We start from the raw sequence: 17,073 nt of genomic DNA, 5'->3' as shown, positions 1-17,073 counted from the left end.
ACGCCTTCAAGGTGGTGGATCTCGGTATGGGTATGGGTAGTAGTCCTGGGCGAGGTTAAATATTTCAACTGTTTTCGGTAATTGTTGCGCAAACATTTGCTTTCGTTGCAACCTGGCAGAAGCGTGCTTCGAGATACCTGAAGCTCGAGGGCCGTCGCTGACGATCCCGGCGCTTGCATTTTAACCTGCTTTAGTGCCCGTCCTGTTGCTTAGGTCGAGTTTATTTGTTCGTCCGTTCCATCAGCACGGTAAATTAGTGAGCAGTTACTTTGGAAGCGGAGAAGCGATGATGCAACAAAGTCGAGATGATTCGACCTAGAAATAGCGGCAGTGGGAAAACCAAACCTTATACATGCCGATGCGCCTGGCACAAACCCATCCATCGTACTTCGGGTCCATACAGTTCAGCCTTTCGTATGGTGCGCTTAAAGACCCTCTGACCCCAGCACGGAGTTACGAAACGTGAGACTAGCATCTAGCAGCAGGCATGACTGCTTGCAAACGTTACTTCTCCGTTATTGCACAGAGCCATCAGATGGAGCATGAAAATGAAATGAAAAATGAGTGCCTGGCAGATAGCAACCCGACCGATATGGAACCGACTACTGCACGTGCAATGTGCTTCGAGTGATGGGATTCAAGGGAATTGCATCCATGCACATTTGACAGATGCAACCGCCAACACTAACCAAACTTTCTCCACACCTGCCGTTTACCAACGTTTGTCGTATCCATGCCGTTAAGCTGTACTCGATGTGCTAGCTCCAAGATCCACGTTAAGATTACATCATCCAGGGGAAAGCAATTTCGGGGCAAGTTGTTACTGAGGCTTATATCGGATATGAAGTAGCAGAAAGAACGAACAACGGGAGACGGAATTAAGGATCTATGTTTAGCGCATAATTGGGTTCCTGCAGGGTACCGAACGATGCTTCATAACTGAATTTGCTTTCCGAAAAGACCAGCTCGATACCCTTTTTCCAAGAATGCCACATCTTTGCAGGAACATAAGAAAATTTCTCTGGACGTTTGGGATGTAATGTCGGATGTAATTACTTTCCATCTCATCTTCTCGAATGTGTATCGATCGGTACGACCCAGGACAGGAGCTAGGATTATGTGGTGAAACCTTGCTTGAAACTTAGGGCTGGGTGGATTTCACCTTAAACGATCTAACTCGGTGAAATGAATTTTTTGACATGATTACTGAGAAATGATTTTGGGCGAGCTGCACCCAGTAAAAATTGTTGTTTAATCTTGGAGTAACGAGGCACTGAACGCATGTAACGAGGTAGCAAACGAGTAAAATGTAAAATTAAGTTACATTTCGTACAGCATTTGGATATTGTTACGTGTACGGGAGGGGAATAAAATTTAAAATCTCAGAAATAAAACTAGAAGCAAGTCAATGCAATATATTGGCCAACTGTTTGGCAGAATATTATGACAAAACACTCACATTACCCATAGACAAGCAAATTTGTGTCATTCTTTTTCCTTCAAGAGTATAAAAACTGACCTGCAAGTAAAAAGAGAACAAAGATAATATTTAGAAAACACAGTTTGAAACCACAAGCGAAAAAATACGGGTAAAGAAGAAGATTTCACATACAGAATCATATCGTAGAGTAGCATTCGTCCCAGGGTTCGAAATGGTCAGGGCAACAAACCTGTTCCCTTGGCGCTCGTACGCCATAAGGAGATCGTCGCTTAAAATGTCGTTCCACCATCATCATTTTGGCACGACATGTTCCATTCGGTGCGCCGTTATCGTGCCACTGATGCTGATGGTGCACACCGTTACTGGGGAGGCCGCGTTGTGGAGCAAATGGGCAAAACCTTTTTCCCACCGCCATCACTCGCACTTCCCGATCTCTCGCCCATTCGTCTCCTCTACACTCATCACAACGTAAACCATTGCCACCGCTAATAACATCATCTCGCACCGGTAACATAAACGCTAATGTGTAACGTATGAGCGGATCATGTGTGGTACTGCTTCCCCTGGAAACGGAACATATTTACCGTACTTTTCACGCTTACCACACAACACCTTCGAGTAGCTTGTGGCATCTCGATGCTTTCTCCAAGGAATGGTAAGGACCGGACGGTAACGAGCGGTTAAAAATATCCTGCCAAAACAACATGTTTCACCTGACGTTCGCTCCAGTTCGTGCTTTCGGATCTGGTTGTCTGGGAGAGTGGTTTAGAGTTTTCCTCTCTCGAATGTCATTATAAATTTATTATCACAGCACGAAAATTACACGCGACCAACACGAAAAGGTTGTCTGGATGCGCGAAAATCGAAGAAACCGAATGCACGAGAAGGAAGAAGCGTATTTAAGTGAACTACTAAACATGTGTTACTTTGGAAACGTGTCTATCGTTGTGTGTGTGTATCTGTACGAGGAAACCAACGGTGACCAACAACCCACACTGTTGGATGGAGAATTTGCAATTAAAACTGTTAAAAGCAAAGTTTTGGTGAGTTCTCGGAATGTTTTAAAATACGACAGCATTGCAAAGAGCGGCAGAAGGATCTATCATCCCACGACAATATCTTTCGGCTGTAATTTCGTGGATAAACATTCTAAGGATTTACACACATTTACATCACTAAGCGCGGAAGATTTACTAACGTTCAGTAGATCCGTGTTTAAAAAAAATCAGCTTGGACAAAATCGTGTTGTTGCATACGGTTATTGGTTTGAGAAGTGTTTGCCTTGGCAACACTTAATTTGAGAAACCATGAAAAACCCGGCAACGTATACCATTTTGTAGCACCCTCGGTATGGTTCTCTAATGTTATATGGAATGAACAGTACAGCTCGTTCGTTTGCGTTAGAGTAAACCAGCGGGAATGAAGACTTGAGGCCATTTTTCGTACAGCTACAACATCAGCGAGCTGCAACAGATGCAAGGGCGTGCTCTTGATTGCAAATTATCAACACATGGATGGGTATAGTTGGGGCACTTCCCTTGTCAGTTGCCAAGGCAAACTGCTTGTCGATGACACCATTCAGTACGTATACGTTTCTGTCGGTTGATGAGGCATTATGAAAAGTGGGAGACGGTTGCATGTGCTTTCATCAGGAATATGTCGTCGTCGTTAGGGATGGTTATGAAATTTTTAATCTATTTGTCAGTTAATTAATCAGCCCTTAATTGAATGCTTGCGTGAATGCAACACACGTGCGTTACTTTCAGGAAAGCTCAAATGACTTCTCATGCGAGCTCATTGATATAACATCTTGTTTTACAATGTGAGTAGTAGCTAAACCGTAAGTGGAAAATATTTAAAATAAAGCCAATCAGGGGTTGCAATTGTTTGATTTGGTTTATAGCTTTATTCAACTAGTAATAAAAAATAAATAATTGATTGGGTCACACTAAAGCACACAAAACGAATGACCATAAACGCAAACCAGAAGGCCTATACGACTCGCGGTAGTAAAAATAATGTAAAAATAAAGAATAAACAAGAAAACTGTCGATGACTTTTGTTTCTTGGCCTAACGACCAGGGGTCATGCCCTACTAGGTCATGTCTGTCATTTTTGGCTTACTAGCTTAAATTTACCACCTAACCGAATAGTCAGTTCTTGATACGGGAGAAAGATTCGAATGGTAATTTGTCTCGATCCTGTCGAGCCTGCCCCTACCAAATACGTCACCGATCAATACAATACATCACCAGGCCGTCTGCAACTATAGAATATTAACACGGATAAGTTTCGGCGCGGCCCGATGGCATGATGGTAGCGGCGCCGGTCTTTACATGAACGGACCAGACCAAACTCCCATCCGGACCTATCCCCCGTAGGACTGACTATCCGACTACGTGGTAAAATAAGTCAATACAGCCAGGCCAATCTAACGAAAACAAAAATACTACGGATAAGTTTTTACATAATGTATAAAATTTCAATATAAGAGCTAAAATTACTAGCAGAAAACAAATACTCAGTAGTATTCTCATAAAAAATTGTTCACATTGTGTTGTATTTGTAAGAATAATAGTAGCTAGTTACAATTATTTACAAAAAAACTGCTTTGATCAAGGATGAATAAGTATTCAATACCAAACAACTCACCAATATAAGTAGATTGTTGAAAGAATTTCATATGTCGTTAACTATTAAGATAAATAATACGGATGATTACACCACTATTTTAATTTTCTTGTATATTTTACGAATCTCTGCAGTAGGACTGATCAAAAAGCTTCCAGAATATACAAAAAAGCATTTCCAGGATTTAGGGATAGTTTAGGGAGTATATTTCCTTCAATTTGCAAGTGTTCCTAGTGGAACAAAGTGAATTCTCTTTCTCCTCGACCAATTTCAAATCTTCCAGCAAGTCACAACGTGGTTGTGGTGAGTTACAATGAATCTTAACTAGTATAATTGAAGAATCATGTTCGATTAGCAGCCGGAAGAAAGTCATAATAATTGGTTGGAATTCATTTATTTTCCGATGAACTGTTACAACTGAACCACTAGTGCAAACGCTGTTTCACTATTTAGAACTCCTTCAAACATGAATCTGTAACTAAGTCCCACAACGAACAAAACCTGCCCCATACGATCATTTAATCCGCCCGAAGGGTAAATTAATCGAGCACTGGTACCATAAAAAGTGAATGCATTCGGCATAACATCACCATTTCCGCTGGTCAATAGTGTGAAGGGCTGAAAATAGCAGTTTTTTCCAAGGAAAAGTGCTCGGGAGCACGGTATTCCGTGGCCGGCAGGCTGGTAGTAAAATTCCAAAAACGTACACCAACGACAAATGACCCGTGAGCGTACATGAACTTTCATTAAACTTTCATGCAAATGCCTCAATCGAAACGAGCCAGTAGCACTCTTCCGATTCGTCGGAAACATGCAGATAGCTTCAGATTTATTTTGGGAAACGTAACCCGTACTTTAGGTCCGATGACGAATTAATCAGAAATTAATGTGATTAATATCGCTTCTTGATTATTTATGAACACGAACCATGAAGTGAATAGGTAGGAATGTATGCAAGATTCGTGATGTAACATCGTACTGTTACACATATCGAAGCCATGCAATAAGAATGGTGTAAAATAGTAAGTTAAAATGAGAGAAGTAAATTCAAAATAATAGTTAAAATATACGGTATCACCTTAAAGTATTCGTAAATGAGCTTTATCGATCCTGCAAAGGCGAAACCCATAGCAGTGCAAGCTTTTTGGGGCGAGGAGTTTTCGTCAGTTAGCTGAACAATAAAAATAAACCCTCCCGGGAGCTGTAAGAGTCATCGACACACGGCACACTGCGGGGAATACATTTTCACTCCTAATAATGACCGTCTGCCATAGCAGGATACGACAAAAGGCGACAAGGTACAAGCAAAAACATCCACTCAACAACCAAACCGAGTTCGTTTGCGCGTCACGAACTACACACTCCCTATCCACCTTCCGGCACTCCTAAACCCATTACCATAAATTCCGTCTGTTCCTGCCATGCCTCCTACCCCCTATATTCGCCCCTTTTCGTCCCGCCCTTTATCGAACGATGTGCCGATGTTTGCTTTTCCGTTTGTCACTCAATCATTGCGCTTACTCGTGGCATTCGGGGTTCGTCCGTTACCTCCCATCCGGAAGTGGGATCCACTTTCTTTACACATTCCCCAACTCCTCCGCCACCTTCACACTGGAAAAAGGGGTGAAAGATGAAATGCTCTTGAATTTCACAACGCAGCTTCCACCGAACGCAGGGTTTGCCTTCACTCATTCGGGGCAAGTGCGTTGAAATGTGCGCTGCGACGCCATCCGACAGAATTTGGAATGTGGAAGTTTCTGGCGGAAGACCTTTCAAACTGAGCAAACATACAGTCGACCGGTACTGGATACGACTGGCTGGATTGGAAAAACACCAGCCCGGGTCGCAAAATAAACCCGCACACACGCACGTACACATAAAAGCATACGGAAATGTCCGGGAAAACGACACTCGAACGCCGAAGAACATCCTACGAACGTGTTCCACTTTTCATGTGCAAAAAGGTAGGCGTTCGGGAGCGATTTATAATATTGTTTGAAAGCGATATTTCAACCTACACCGATGGTCTTTTACGCATGCCAGTATGACCTATCTCTGGAACGAAATGGATGAACTTCACATCAGTCACAGTCGGACTCTGAGATGGCACTACTGCGCCAGGAAGGAGGAGAGTTGGAAACGTTCCGAGAAGATTTGTGCTTTTGGGAGTTTCTCTAGCCCAGACCGTGGAGCCTTCGATTTCGCTTACCGGTAGACAACCTGAGCAACATTCTGTGAATGCCTTGCTTTGAATGTAGTTTAATTGAAATTTGTCACATAACGAAGCCGCTTCCGTGCTACTAGCTTACCGTACATGCCTGCGTGGAAGCGCGTAGCGCCGCCTGATAGCAACACCCGGATGCTGCGGATATATGTCTTCACAATGACCACAAAGTTCCCACCAGCGTAGCCGTATAAGGGGTGCATTTTGGGGCAGTATTTCCACGCCTCGGCCGCACCACGTCAAGCGCGCTTGTTTAGAATTGATTTATGTTACTATTTCCTTTCTGATCCTTCCTAAAAGTGAATCGTTCTAGGTTTCGATTTTTAAACGGTGGATTTGTTATCGAAGGGTGTTGCGACTTCCTGAGTCACAACATTGCTAACGAATACCCATTACCAGCGGGATATGGTGTGAAAATGCCATACATGCTTGCACTATTTTTCCTCATCGTTCGAGTGAAAACCACGTTTACTGACTTTTTCCGTTTTCCGGAATGGTTTTGTGTCACATCAATTCATCATCGAGCGCATTGTTCGTAATTGGTATGTGACAGTTAGTCGCGACGATCTGTGTGCTGCCCGGAATGGGTTGCTATGGGACTGGAATGGGTTGGAAACATGAAAGTTTTTGCTGCATTACGGTTCGGTAGCAAACTTCAATTGGACTCGTGACTAGTGGTACACGGACGTGTCGCTAGTCAGTTATTACATTCCTGGTGAAATGATCAGTGACTGAAAACGATCCACTTGTTCGCACGTTGCTGGTGCGTGGTGCTCACAAACGTGATATGGTCACAAAATGTACCACCCCCACGGGGAATACAACAAGTGCGGAAAGATTGCAAGTTTGTGTTTATGTTTTACTGAAAAGTAATTTTCGCTGTTTATTGATGTTCTTGGTTGTTTACTTTTACTAAATTTAATTGGGTCAGCATAATTACAGTGTTTAACTTTAAAGTGATGACTTTTTTTGAAAATGGGATGTCCCCATTCTATGTTCTATGTAACATTTAGCTTAAACCGAATTTATCTTTTTCGTGTTGCCTTTGTTGTTATTTCATTCGTATATCGACAGTTAGAATACCTGCCAACGTCATCGACGATTGCTGCATGCAAAAATGAACGCAACTGAGCAAAAAAACGTGTGCAAAGTAAACCGGACGGTTAAATAAGTTATTACGTCACAGTAGTTAGCGAACTTTAACGGTATTGCATAACAAAAGCATGTCCTCTCGTCAAGTGGTTTGATGTGTTCTTCTTCTTTGTCGGCACAAACAACATAAAGAGATCGATGCCTACCACCATTTCTGGCTTTCTTTGACTTTATTTACACCCGTAGCTGTCAGTCCCGCGTACGAGGGGTTTGATTCGGACGGGATTTAGGCTTGGTTCTTTCGTGTGAAGATCGATGCCGCTACCAATACACCACCCTGGGGATGTTTTTAGACCTGTTAAATAAATATATTCATAAACATTCGCACTTTTACTACCCTAGATGATGTACGTTTTCTAAATAGTTACTCTAAAGTAGTCTAAAGAACTCCACTAAATGTCGCAACACAGCTCTTCGAAAATGTTTATAAAATAACCACCAAAAAATAGAATACACTTTCTTGTAGAGGAAAACGATGTTAAGATATTGTTTTTTTGTTGTTAAGTAAAAAAGAGGCTAAAGGCTTATTGTTGTTAAGTAAAAAGAGGCCTTTCGCCTTCATACAGGGTAAGCGACCCAATTGTGGCTTTATCACCAATTATGTCAGTAGGCAATAAGTAATCTATTTAAAACGAAATGTGTTTACTCTTTAAATACTGACACTTTTTTATCACAAACAAAAACATTTAATAACACTTTTGGATATAAAAGTTTATTTTAAGCTTATAATCCTTATTACAGGTAATCAACAACAGTACGAAAAATACTCCAGTTTCCTCGATTTCACATAACAAATGTGATATTTCACCGATAAACAGCGGGTTTTTCCATATATTCAAAATTGACGATGAAGTTTAGATTTGCTTTATGTTCGCTTCGCTTGAAACGCTTCAATTTTCACAGCGAATTATGCCATCTGCTAATCACGAAACAAGTTCTTGTTTCGAAGAAAGTGTATAGCCAAAAGAAGAATACTTACAGTTAAATGATAGGAACCATACGGGTCCTTTTTTTGCAATTAGAAATTGATTACAAATTAGGATTCCTCAGCATTATCCAAGATGAAATTTTAATACAGAAAATCTCCATGTTGATGACATATTATTGCAATAATTCGGTCTCTTATCCTATACATATTTTATTAAAGGCTATCATTTGTTATTTATTATTTGCTATCATTTGGGCTAGGTCGATTTGTTGACTACTATATTTCGTCATGTGATCGCGTGGAAATTTTAAGTGCTATAACCGTCGGGATTATGTGCTAAAAACATTTTGATGGTCACCGTGAATACAGCGACGCGTTGTCATTTGCAACACCCTTAAATAGCTTGATAATATTACACCTAATTGATAGATATCAGTTCCAACTCTAATTGCTACTCAATTTGCACTTTAAAATTTGCAACACAATTCAGATTTCTTTTAAATGATAAGTTCATATACGAAATATACCCGTTGAATATGCGAAAAATTGTGAAATCTCAAAATAAATTTTCACCTAAAGAAGCAAATGCTTGTAAAATCCTCTCGTCAAGCGGTTTGACCCGTCTGGGGTAATGTTATGTGTTTTGTTTCCGCCTCCGACACACAGTCTAATGTATTGCAACCTTTGTACCATTGAGTGTCGCAGACGAGTGCACTGAGGAAACTGGGGCATAAAACTTCCCATCATGTCAGACATATTTCTTCCTTTGCTCAAGCTTTACAATGCTGAGGGGCAAAAAGTAAGAGCTTGCAACAATCGTCTAAGCTGAAGCTCGTCTGACAAGACGATGAGAACCGGTTTTCACCTGCCTTGGAGCGTGGTACTGTTCCATCTGCCCCATCAGCCAAGCAAAAGCATGGAAAGTATCGAAATGATGGAAGAACTTTGCACATGTCGTCAGCTTTTTTGTCGTCTGAGTCGTCACGTCCTGTCGACCCGTGTTGACAGTTGACTAACACTTCCGCCCGACGGTTCTGTTACCTGGAGGATGATGCACCGACGAGAAGTGACGTTGGATGCAACAGAAAAGTGGGGATAAAAATTTGAAATACAACCCCGAAAACTTCCTCTGCTAACTGAGTACAGGCTAACGGTCTGACCGTAAAGCGTGGAATGGTGAAAAAAAAAATGGACAGAAATAGTCGGAATGATAGTGATAAGTCTTGTTGAGGTTTCTCCTCGTCAACGTCTTTGCAGCATCATAAGGACGTTGTGGCCCGGATGTTTCTGTGTCTTATTTTAGTTGCAGCTCGAGCACTCGAGTTGAGCAGTGATTCATCAGCCGAACACAATGGACATACTCGGTCCGAGGGGACACTTGCCCGGACTTCATTGCTTTTGTCTTCATTTAATTTTCGATCCAACCTAATCCAATGACCGACGCACACCGAGCACATCGACTGTCGTAGATTAAGCAAATGTCAGACAATGTGCAAACGAACAGCCACGGATGGAATAAATCAGAACCTAGTGTCCTTTTGCATTAAGAGGAACACCGTCTCACCTCAGAATAGAACATGAACTCCAGTTCAACCATGTCGAGAGGAGACGTCGCTTGGTATAAGATATATCCTGTGATTCTGTGGAAGATCCTTTGTGACACAGGACTCCTTCCTTTTGCCTGCCACATTAAGCCAATAAAACTCGAGTGCCGTACTTGGTAGTACGCTGTGTGTCATTGCATTGCGTAAAGGAAGATGAATTGAATTATGAATACATCGATATTTCATTACGATCGAAGCTTGCTGTTCGGTTTTGTTACGGCTGATGCGGCATCTCGTCTGTCATATTGAAGAAGATGCACGTGGAATTTTAATCCGAGCCAGCATCCATTGCTGCGTACACTCATCTCAACGAACGGAAGCGAAGGCTAACGGCGGTCGGATTATACACAGAAAAATGCATCCATTTATTTGATCGTGTTCGGAATGGTAGAAAACATGATTTCCACTACGACTTTAGAATCTAATCTGTCATCTCTCCAACGATTGCAGAGTTGTGGTCCGTCTTGGACCAGCCGGGAAGAGTGAAATAATGAACTTTACGTGTCTTTTCGTGCATGATAAATCAGGGAAAACATTTCGTTTGACTTTTCAACATTGCATTTTAATGGAATGTTAACTACAAGGCTTTGTATCACCCGTGTTTGTTTAGTGGAGTTTTATTGAAATGGATTAATTTGAGTGGATGAGTATGGGACGATTATTTACTGGGAAAATTTGTACGTTGTTTCTATCATTTGTTTTTTCTATCGAAATGCTTTACTGGGACATTTTCGAACTGGTTAACTTAAAAAAAATAAAATTAACTGGTAGCTCAGTTCCATGAACAGATGTGAGTCGTGATCAACACAACACTATAGAACAGATAGGCTTGAATCAATCTAAAGAAAGTTTGCAAGTGTACCCTTTTACCGTTTGCTTTGTTCCCTTGGTTTGCCTCGATGCAACCTATTCCAGTTATCGTGCTTGATGTTTTCTTTTCGGACTTAAATATTTTGCACATAGATGAATGGCGCAAACACAACACATGCTTATCAGGCTTCTAACAGGATTTTAAAAATGCGCCCGTTTTCAAGAACAGAATGATTATAAACGGAATTTGGTTCTAACGACCTTTTTTAAAAAATAGATTTTTTCTATTGCTCTCTTAACAACTCTATCGATTTCAACACTAGTGTAAATAATCTTAAGTTTATATTTCGTAGCACGTTTTAAGATATGCCAATCTTCATTTTTTCGGTAATATCTGTTCACTGTCAGGTTTAGCATAGTATACTATAGTAGGCTAGTCTGATGCTATCTTGTTAAAACTATTTCCTAGAATTAATGTAGCACAATAGTAATATTAATACAGAACAATAATATAGAACTCTAAGCTCAAGTGTGCTGTTTGTCGTATTGAGGATGAAAATTAGTGAGATTTTGATTAGGCACATACATTTGGTTGGTTGACAATATTTCAAAAAAACAATATTTCACTTTTTTTTTCTTGCACAACCGTAAAATAGGATAACCCAATCATTTGAAGGCCAATATTTGGCAAAGCATCATTCGCAATTACGTAAATAATGTGGAGTACTCCAACGTAAACAAGATACACTATCGGTGAGAGCATTTGCAAATTTCGGTTGAAATAATCCAGACCTTCAAGCGGATGGCTACCATCATTCAAGTGAGAACGACAGTTGCTGCAACTGTGTAAGGCAAATCTCCAATGGAAAATATTTTTTTCCAGCTGTTCGGTGATTTGAAAACAGCCTTTCATGTTCGAGTCACGACAGATATACACATTCCCATCAAAACAGCACCCTTTTTCCCGAAGCCAATTTCGTGGAGTGTGAAATGGGTTGCAAAAAACGAAAAGAAAATCGCATATCTGGTCGAAAGGGCATCTGCAATCGCATCATACCGTGCTGCCAAAGGTATCTACACATGCCACTGCGGTCTCGTGCTCTCAGTATTCCAGCTCCTCGGCTGGCGAGAAAAGTAGGACACGCCATTCGGTGTTTCCCATTACGCGCACTACAAATGATGCCGCATGATGTTCATCCGTGGCAACAACATAATGTTTGCTCCCGTTGGAACTTCCGGCTCCCGTGCAGACGCTTCAACAAACCTAACCCGGATCATAGTGGCTTTGGATGGTGATGGAGAAGAAAAAGAACGCATATCGCGACAACGTTCCGTTCAAACGAAAGCATACCCACACACGGTTAAGGGATGCACTTGACGGTGGCAAGGAATAAGCTACCAGGGGATTTGCACAGCTGAACCGCTGAACTTGGATGCAGGATAAACCTTTTGAAAAGGTGCTGAATTTGGCCGGTCGGTTGAGAATCGCTTGAAAGCCAGTGCTTTTACCGTTCCGGCGTACGCTAATGCACTTCGTTTTCGTCGAAAAATTCATAGTGGATTTGCTGTCTCCTGGCAATGCTTTTAATACGAGATTGAAACCGAAACAGACTACCGGGTGTTTTGATCAGAAATCTACACACGCCGTACGGGTTTACATTGAAGGTAACCTGGAGGTTTTGCGTTTTAAGGTTGGTAAAATGTTTGTGGAGTAAAAACAATGTTAAAGTTCATAACAATATTAACTATCTTTTACAAAACAGTGTTTTAATGCTTTGCATACATTTTCATTCCACACTAAATTTAATTTGCCACTAACCTGTTTGGGATTTGTTTTGCTTACCTTTGGGCGTTCGTTTTCGTTTATTTTTAGAACGCTCTAAACCAACTAAACCAAGCATCAAAAAGGTACATTTTTGCTTGCTATCCTAAACTTTGCTCGTATGGGAAATGCGTAAATAACATTCCATCGAGAAAACCTTTTATCAAATCAGTTTTAAGCCACCTTTGCTCGCGACTTAGTTACCGTAGTATCATTTTATCCCATCTATTCATGGCCCACGGAAATGGAATGGGAAGCTACCGTGACTATACCTAGATAAAATGTATGAAGTCTGGAAAAAAACATCACAATTTCCTACCAGCTCTGGTTGGCCTTTTGGTAAAACATGATAGGCAGGAAAAATGAAAATGTGTAGCCACTTTTTCACCACGCAGTCAAGGTGCGCGTGTGTGTGCGTTTTGAATTCGGCCAATGCTTTCACAGCGTGATGCCGAAATTATGTACGCGGAAAATTGACCCACATTGTTGAAATTGCTTACTTGTTGTTGATTCTGTCGTTGTAAACCAGCTTCAGAAGAATGTCAAAAAACGAAAGTAATGAAACGAATAACGGGCGGAGTTGATCGTGCGCAAACCGCCATGTGATAATCTTTCGCATATGATTGTTTTTATTTTGCAGCCAATGAGTTTCCAACTAGTTTCAATTTAACATTATTATCGAAAAATTATACACGTAAAAATAGCATAAGCAGAATTAATTTACATTTTCGATAAAATATAAACAAACCACGGAAAAAAATATATCAAGAAGTTAATTCTCATCTTGCACTGCAAAATCCTCGACACATTTGTTTAAAACTATTCGCAAACACTTCATTCCAATATTTTCCCTCGTTTCGAAGAAGCACTTTAAGCTCTACCAAAGATATTCGGGGTTAGAATGTGGCGAACAAACTATTTCTGGAACGGGCAAGAAAGCAAAAGTTTGTGGAATGATCGCCGATGGGTGGTGGGATTTGATTAAAATATGTGTCCTTCGGTCAAACTTGTACGTACCTTTTGGGCGACGAAGATTTCGTAAATTGCACATACGCCCGTTATGGTGATGCCCTGCTCCTTGCACAGCATTGCGGTCGCGACGAACAGCATGGAAAGGCAAAGGAAGCGCCAACCTGATGATGGGAATAGAGAAGAAAAGAAGGTTTATGAACCATCATATATAAAAAATGATCTTCTTAATCACAATTTTACTTTGAATCTTATAAGGAATAATAAGGTATAAGGTATAAGGTATCAAGAATTGATTAGCTAGATAAGTTGTACAAATAAGTACCGAAATCCTATCACCATATTTCTCCATGTGTAATTTGTTGGACTTTGTGCTTTTCAAAACGGAAGTGCATCTTATACACCTTGATTGGCATTATCTAGTGCATCGTGCATCTTATTTGGTGTTATGGAAATTGCTGGTATTTCTGATAAAAATGAAGAAGTATATAGGGATTTGTATGATGATTGAAAGCTATTATTTACCCTAGACCAAAGCTTTTTTTTTCTAATATAAATGTTTTGCCTAAAATTGCAAACAAAAAAAAAACGAGTATCCATGTCATACATGCGAAAATACGGTAGGCCAATTGTGACAGTAACCTTAAATTTAATATTATTACTGTTTATCATATTTCGTGTTATTGAATTGTAATATGCCGATTCCTTGATAGAATATCTTAACGTTAAGGCACCGTCATGCTTTACCGGTTCATTTACTATCAATTTACACGGGTTACATTTGGGTGGGGTTTGTTGGGTGCGAACGATTCGCCGAACTGGTAGCATGTATTTTGTTGTTTCTAATTCTACCAACACAGCATGCCCGCCAACTTTCCCCTCCAACAAGCAGCAACAATGAACGAGCTATTTATTTGCAAACACCAGCACTTGGATGGGAAGACGAAAGACAACCAACTTCCGCTTGGTTGACAATACCAGACTAACGGACAGGCATCAGGCTTTGGATGAGGAGGTTTCGGAGTCTATGAGTAAGCTTATCTACCTTGCAGCACTAATCCCCGTTGTTTCAGGGTCCAAAAACTTCTGGGAAGAAACGTGTTTATGCAGGGGAGAAGTTACCCGGCCTCCGGTGGTAACATTTTCTGAAACAAACACACACGCAAGCATTCGCAAAATGTGTTCAGAGTGGGAAAAACGAGGTGAGAACGAGTGATGTCTTATAGACAACCGTTTCGACTGTTACTGCCATCGACTATAGTGGTGCCTGGCAGGTATTTAATTAAATGAAATATCCATCCACCCATTTTTCATCTCCGACTACGGCAAAGCATGACAACATGTTTGCACATTAATCTACAGTGTATGTTTTCTTACGAGTACATTTCCATATGGTTTATGTTTGTACCTAGCTTTCGATGCAAATATGTTTATAGAATATGGCCCTGTAGTCTGTAACTAGCTGGTTAAAGTAATATGTTAGTAGAGCGCATACCATGCACTGATTTAAGATTCGCTGTATCGCTATACAATTCTCACAATAAAACAATTTGTATAATTTTAAATTTAAAATACTGTGCTTGAAATGTATTGACTCGCATAGTTTCATTGATCGCTAAACTGATTGCTTAGTGAGATGTTTATCTACTCACAAATGTGGTGCTTCATAGTATAAATCAATCATTGTTTAATTCCAGTTTCATAACGTGCGCTGAAGCAAAAATTTATTACCGCCCGCCAAAGCTCATCGTCAAAGACCCGATTTCTTACCGTAGGCGGAAGTCATCACACATTACGAAACAAAATTGAGATTAAATAATTCATACCCTCCAGCTGCCGCTAAGTACATTGGGTAGCCGTTATTAAAAGCAACAGAATCATCATTCTCTCCAGTGGCACCTTCACCACCATATTCAGAATGGTTTTGATAAATAATCAATGTCAAAATATTCCCTTTCACACGGTAATCGAATGTAACGAGCATGAACAAAACAGTACGCGAAACTCAACATATTTGTGTGAAAAGAGAACGACAAACAACGGTACCGGATGGCAATATATAATGACGCACAGCAGCGCACCGAAATTTGATTGCACAGTCAATGCAATGGAACAAAATCCGAGAATTTACATAGCATAATAAACATACTCGTAACGATACAAATTGTATTGAAGATTCCGGGAAAGTTCACTGTGTGGGAACATAAATAAACCGATACAGGCGGATGCGATATAAGTGTTCAGTAGATGTCTATGTGATGGATGAACAGTCGTGTACGAGTATTTTAACATCGAAATAATTTAAGCACGGCGTTTTGATTGGACACTTTGGATTTACTTTCACTTACGGCGTGTTGGAAATTGACCAAGGATTACAATAACAAACAATAGTGCTTGTTTTTGTTCAAAAATATTATAGGTTTTCGCTTAAATAACTTTGAACAAAAATATTATGCACACCCGCATCCTTCGTGAATCTGTGCAAACTGTTCCGACTCGAATTTCAATCCGTAAGTTAAATATCATCTATTCTTCTGCCACAGTCCTTTCAGTTTACAGGACAGCTTTGGCTTTGAATTATCAATCGTCTTTGTAGACACTTCTCATGTCCGTCTCACATTGCTCTGCCTTGGTCATGATTAATGTGCCACGATACCATTACACATGTAAGCACCCATTTGTTTTGTCCGGGGAAAAACAGTTCAGCGTAAGGGGTTACATGACACGAAGAGTATGATTTAAATGCTTCAAAGCGGAACACAGTCACTTCTAGTATCCACGGAAGGATCCACGGATACGGAAGGATTAAGCATTGCAGTAACGATTGTACTATGGTGCCCTAAATGACAAAGGCTTGAAGCAAAGGAAGAGCCGGATTGTTTATTTGTGCATCTGTTTATGCTTCGTTATCGTATCTACTTTTGTAGCAAAACCTTAGCTGAATCTTGTGACACGATATCTTTATAAGTATCCATAATAAACGGTAGTACGGTCGTACAAGAGCATAACATATTTCCAAGTACGTTTACGCTATGAGGAAGTTGTTTGTGAATTGTTTTATGACAGTTAAGCCACTTGTTAATTGCCTTGCCATTTGTGAAAGGATTAGTTAGCGTTTGTTGAGGACATGAATGCAATAGTAAAGTACCAGTAATCTGAATAATAAGTCAATGAAAATGGAGGCGCCTGGTTCTTCTGTAACATTCTACCGTCGCTCAATAGCTCTGCCGAGCATGTCAACGCCATCTTCTGTACAATTCAATAACTTGCCGAATAAGCCAATTATATGCCCGAACAAAATAACATCTCGCTGAACTTGGTAATATAGTGCTCAAAACCTCTGTAAAGACCTCAATTGTAAATGATAAAATGACCGATAGAGAAAGACGTTTTACTGTACGACGGAATGATTTATTTAAATGTACGTTAGTTGTACAGTACTATACATAAACTCATAATTTATAACTCGTTTTTACATAAAATGGAAAAAGC

General features: G+C 40.4%; 1 protein-coding gene across 1 annotated transcript in view; it reads right to left on the bottom strand.

The window, feature by feature from the left end:
- LOC128719294 (protein O-mannosyl-transferase Tmtc3) overlaps positions 1 to 17,073 on the bottom strand; it is a 135,700-nt gene that overhangs the window by 49,361 nt on the left and 69,266 nt on the right. The window contains exon 5 of the mRNA XM_053812919.1: positions 13,630 to 13,745. Coding sequence (XP_053668894.1) covers positions 13,630 to 13,745 — 116 coding nt within the window. The remainder of the gene's footprint in view (positions 1 to 13,629; positions 13,746 to 17,073) is intronic.

Source organism: Anopheles marshallii, chromosome 2 (assembly GCF_943734725.1).
Source record: "Anopheles marshallii chromosome 2, idAnoMarsDA_429_01, whole genome shotgun sequence".
Taxonomy (NCBI): Eukaryota; Metazoa; Arthropoda; class Insecta; order Diptera; family Culicidae; genus Anopheles; species Anopheles marshallii.
The sequence above is the reverse complement of the archived record's forward strand: the minus strand, read 5'-3'. Positions and strand labels throughout refer to the sequence as shown.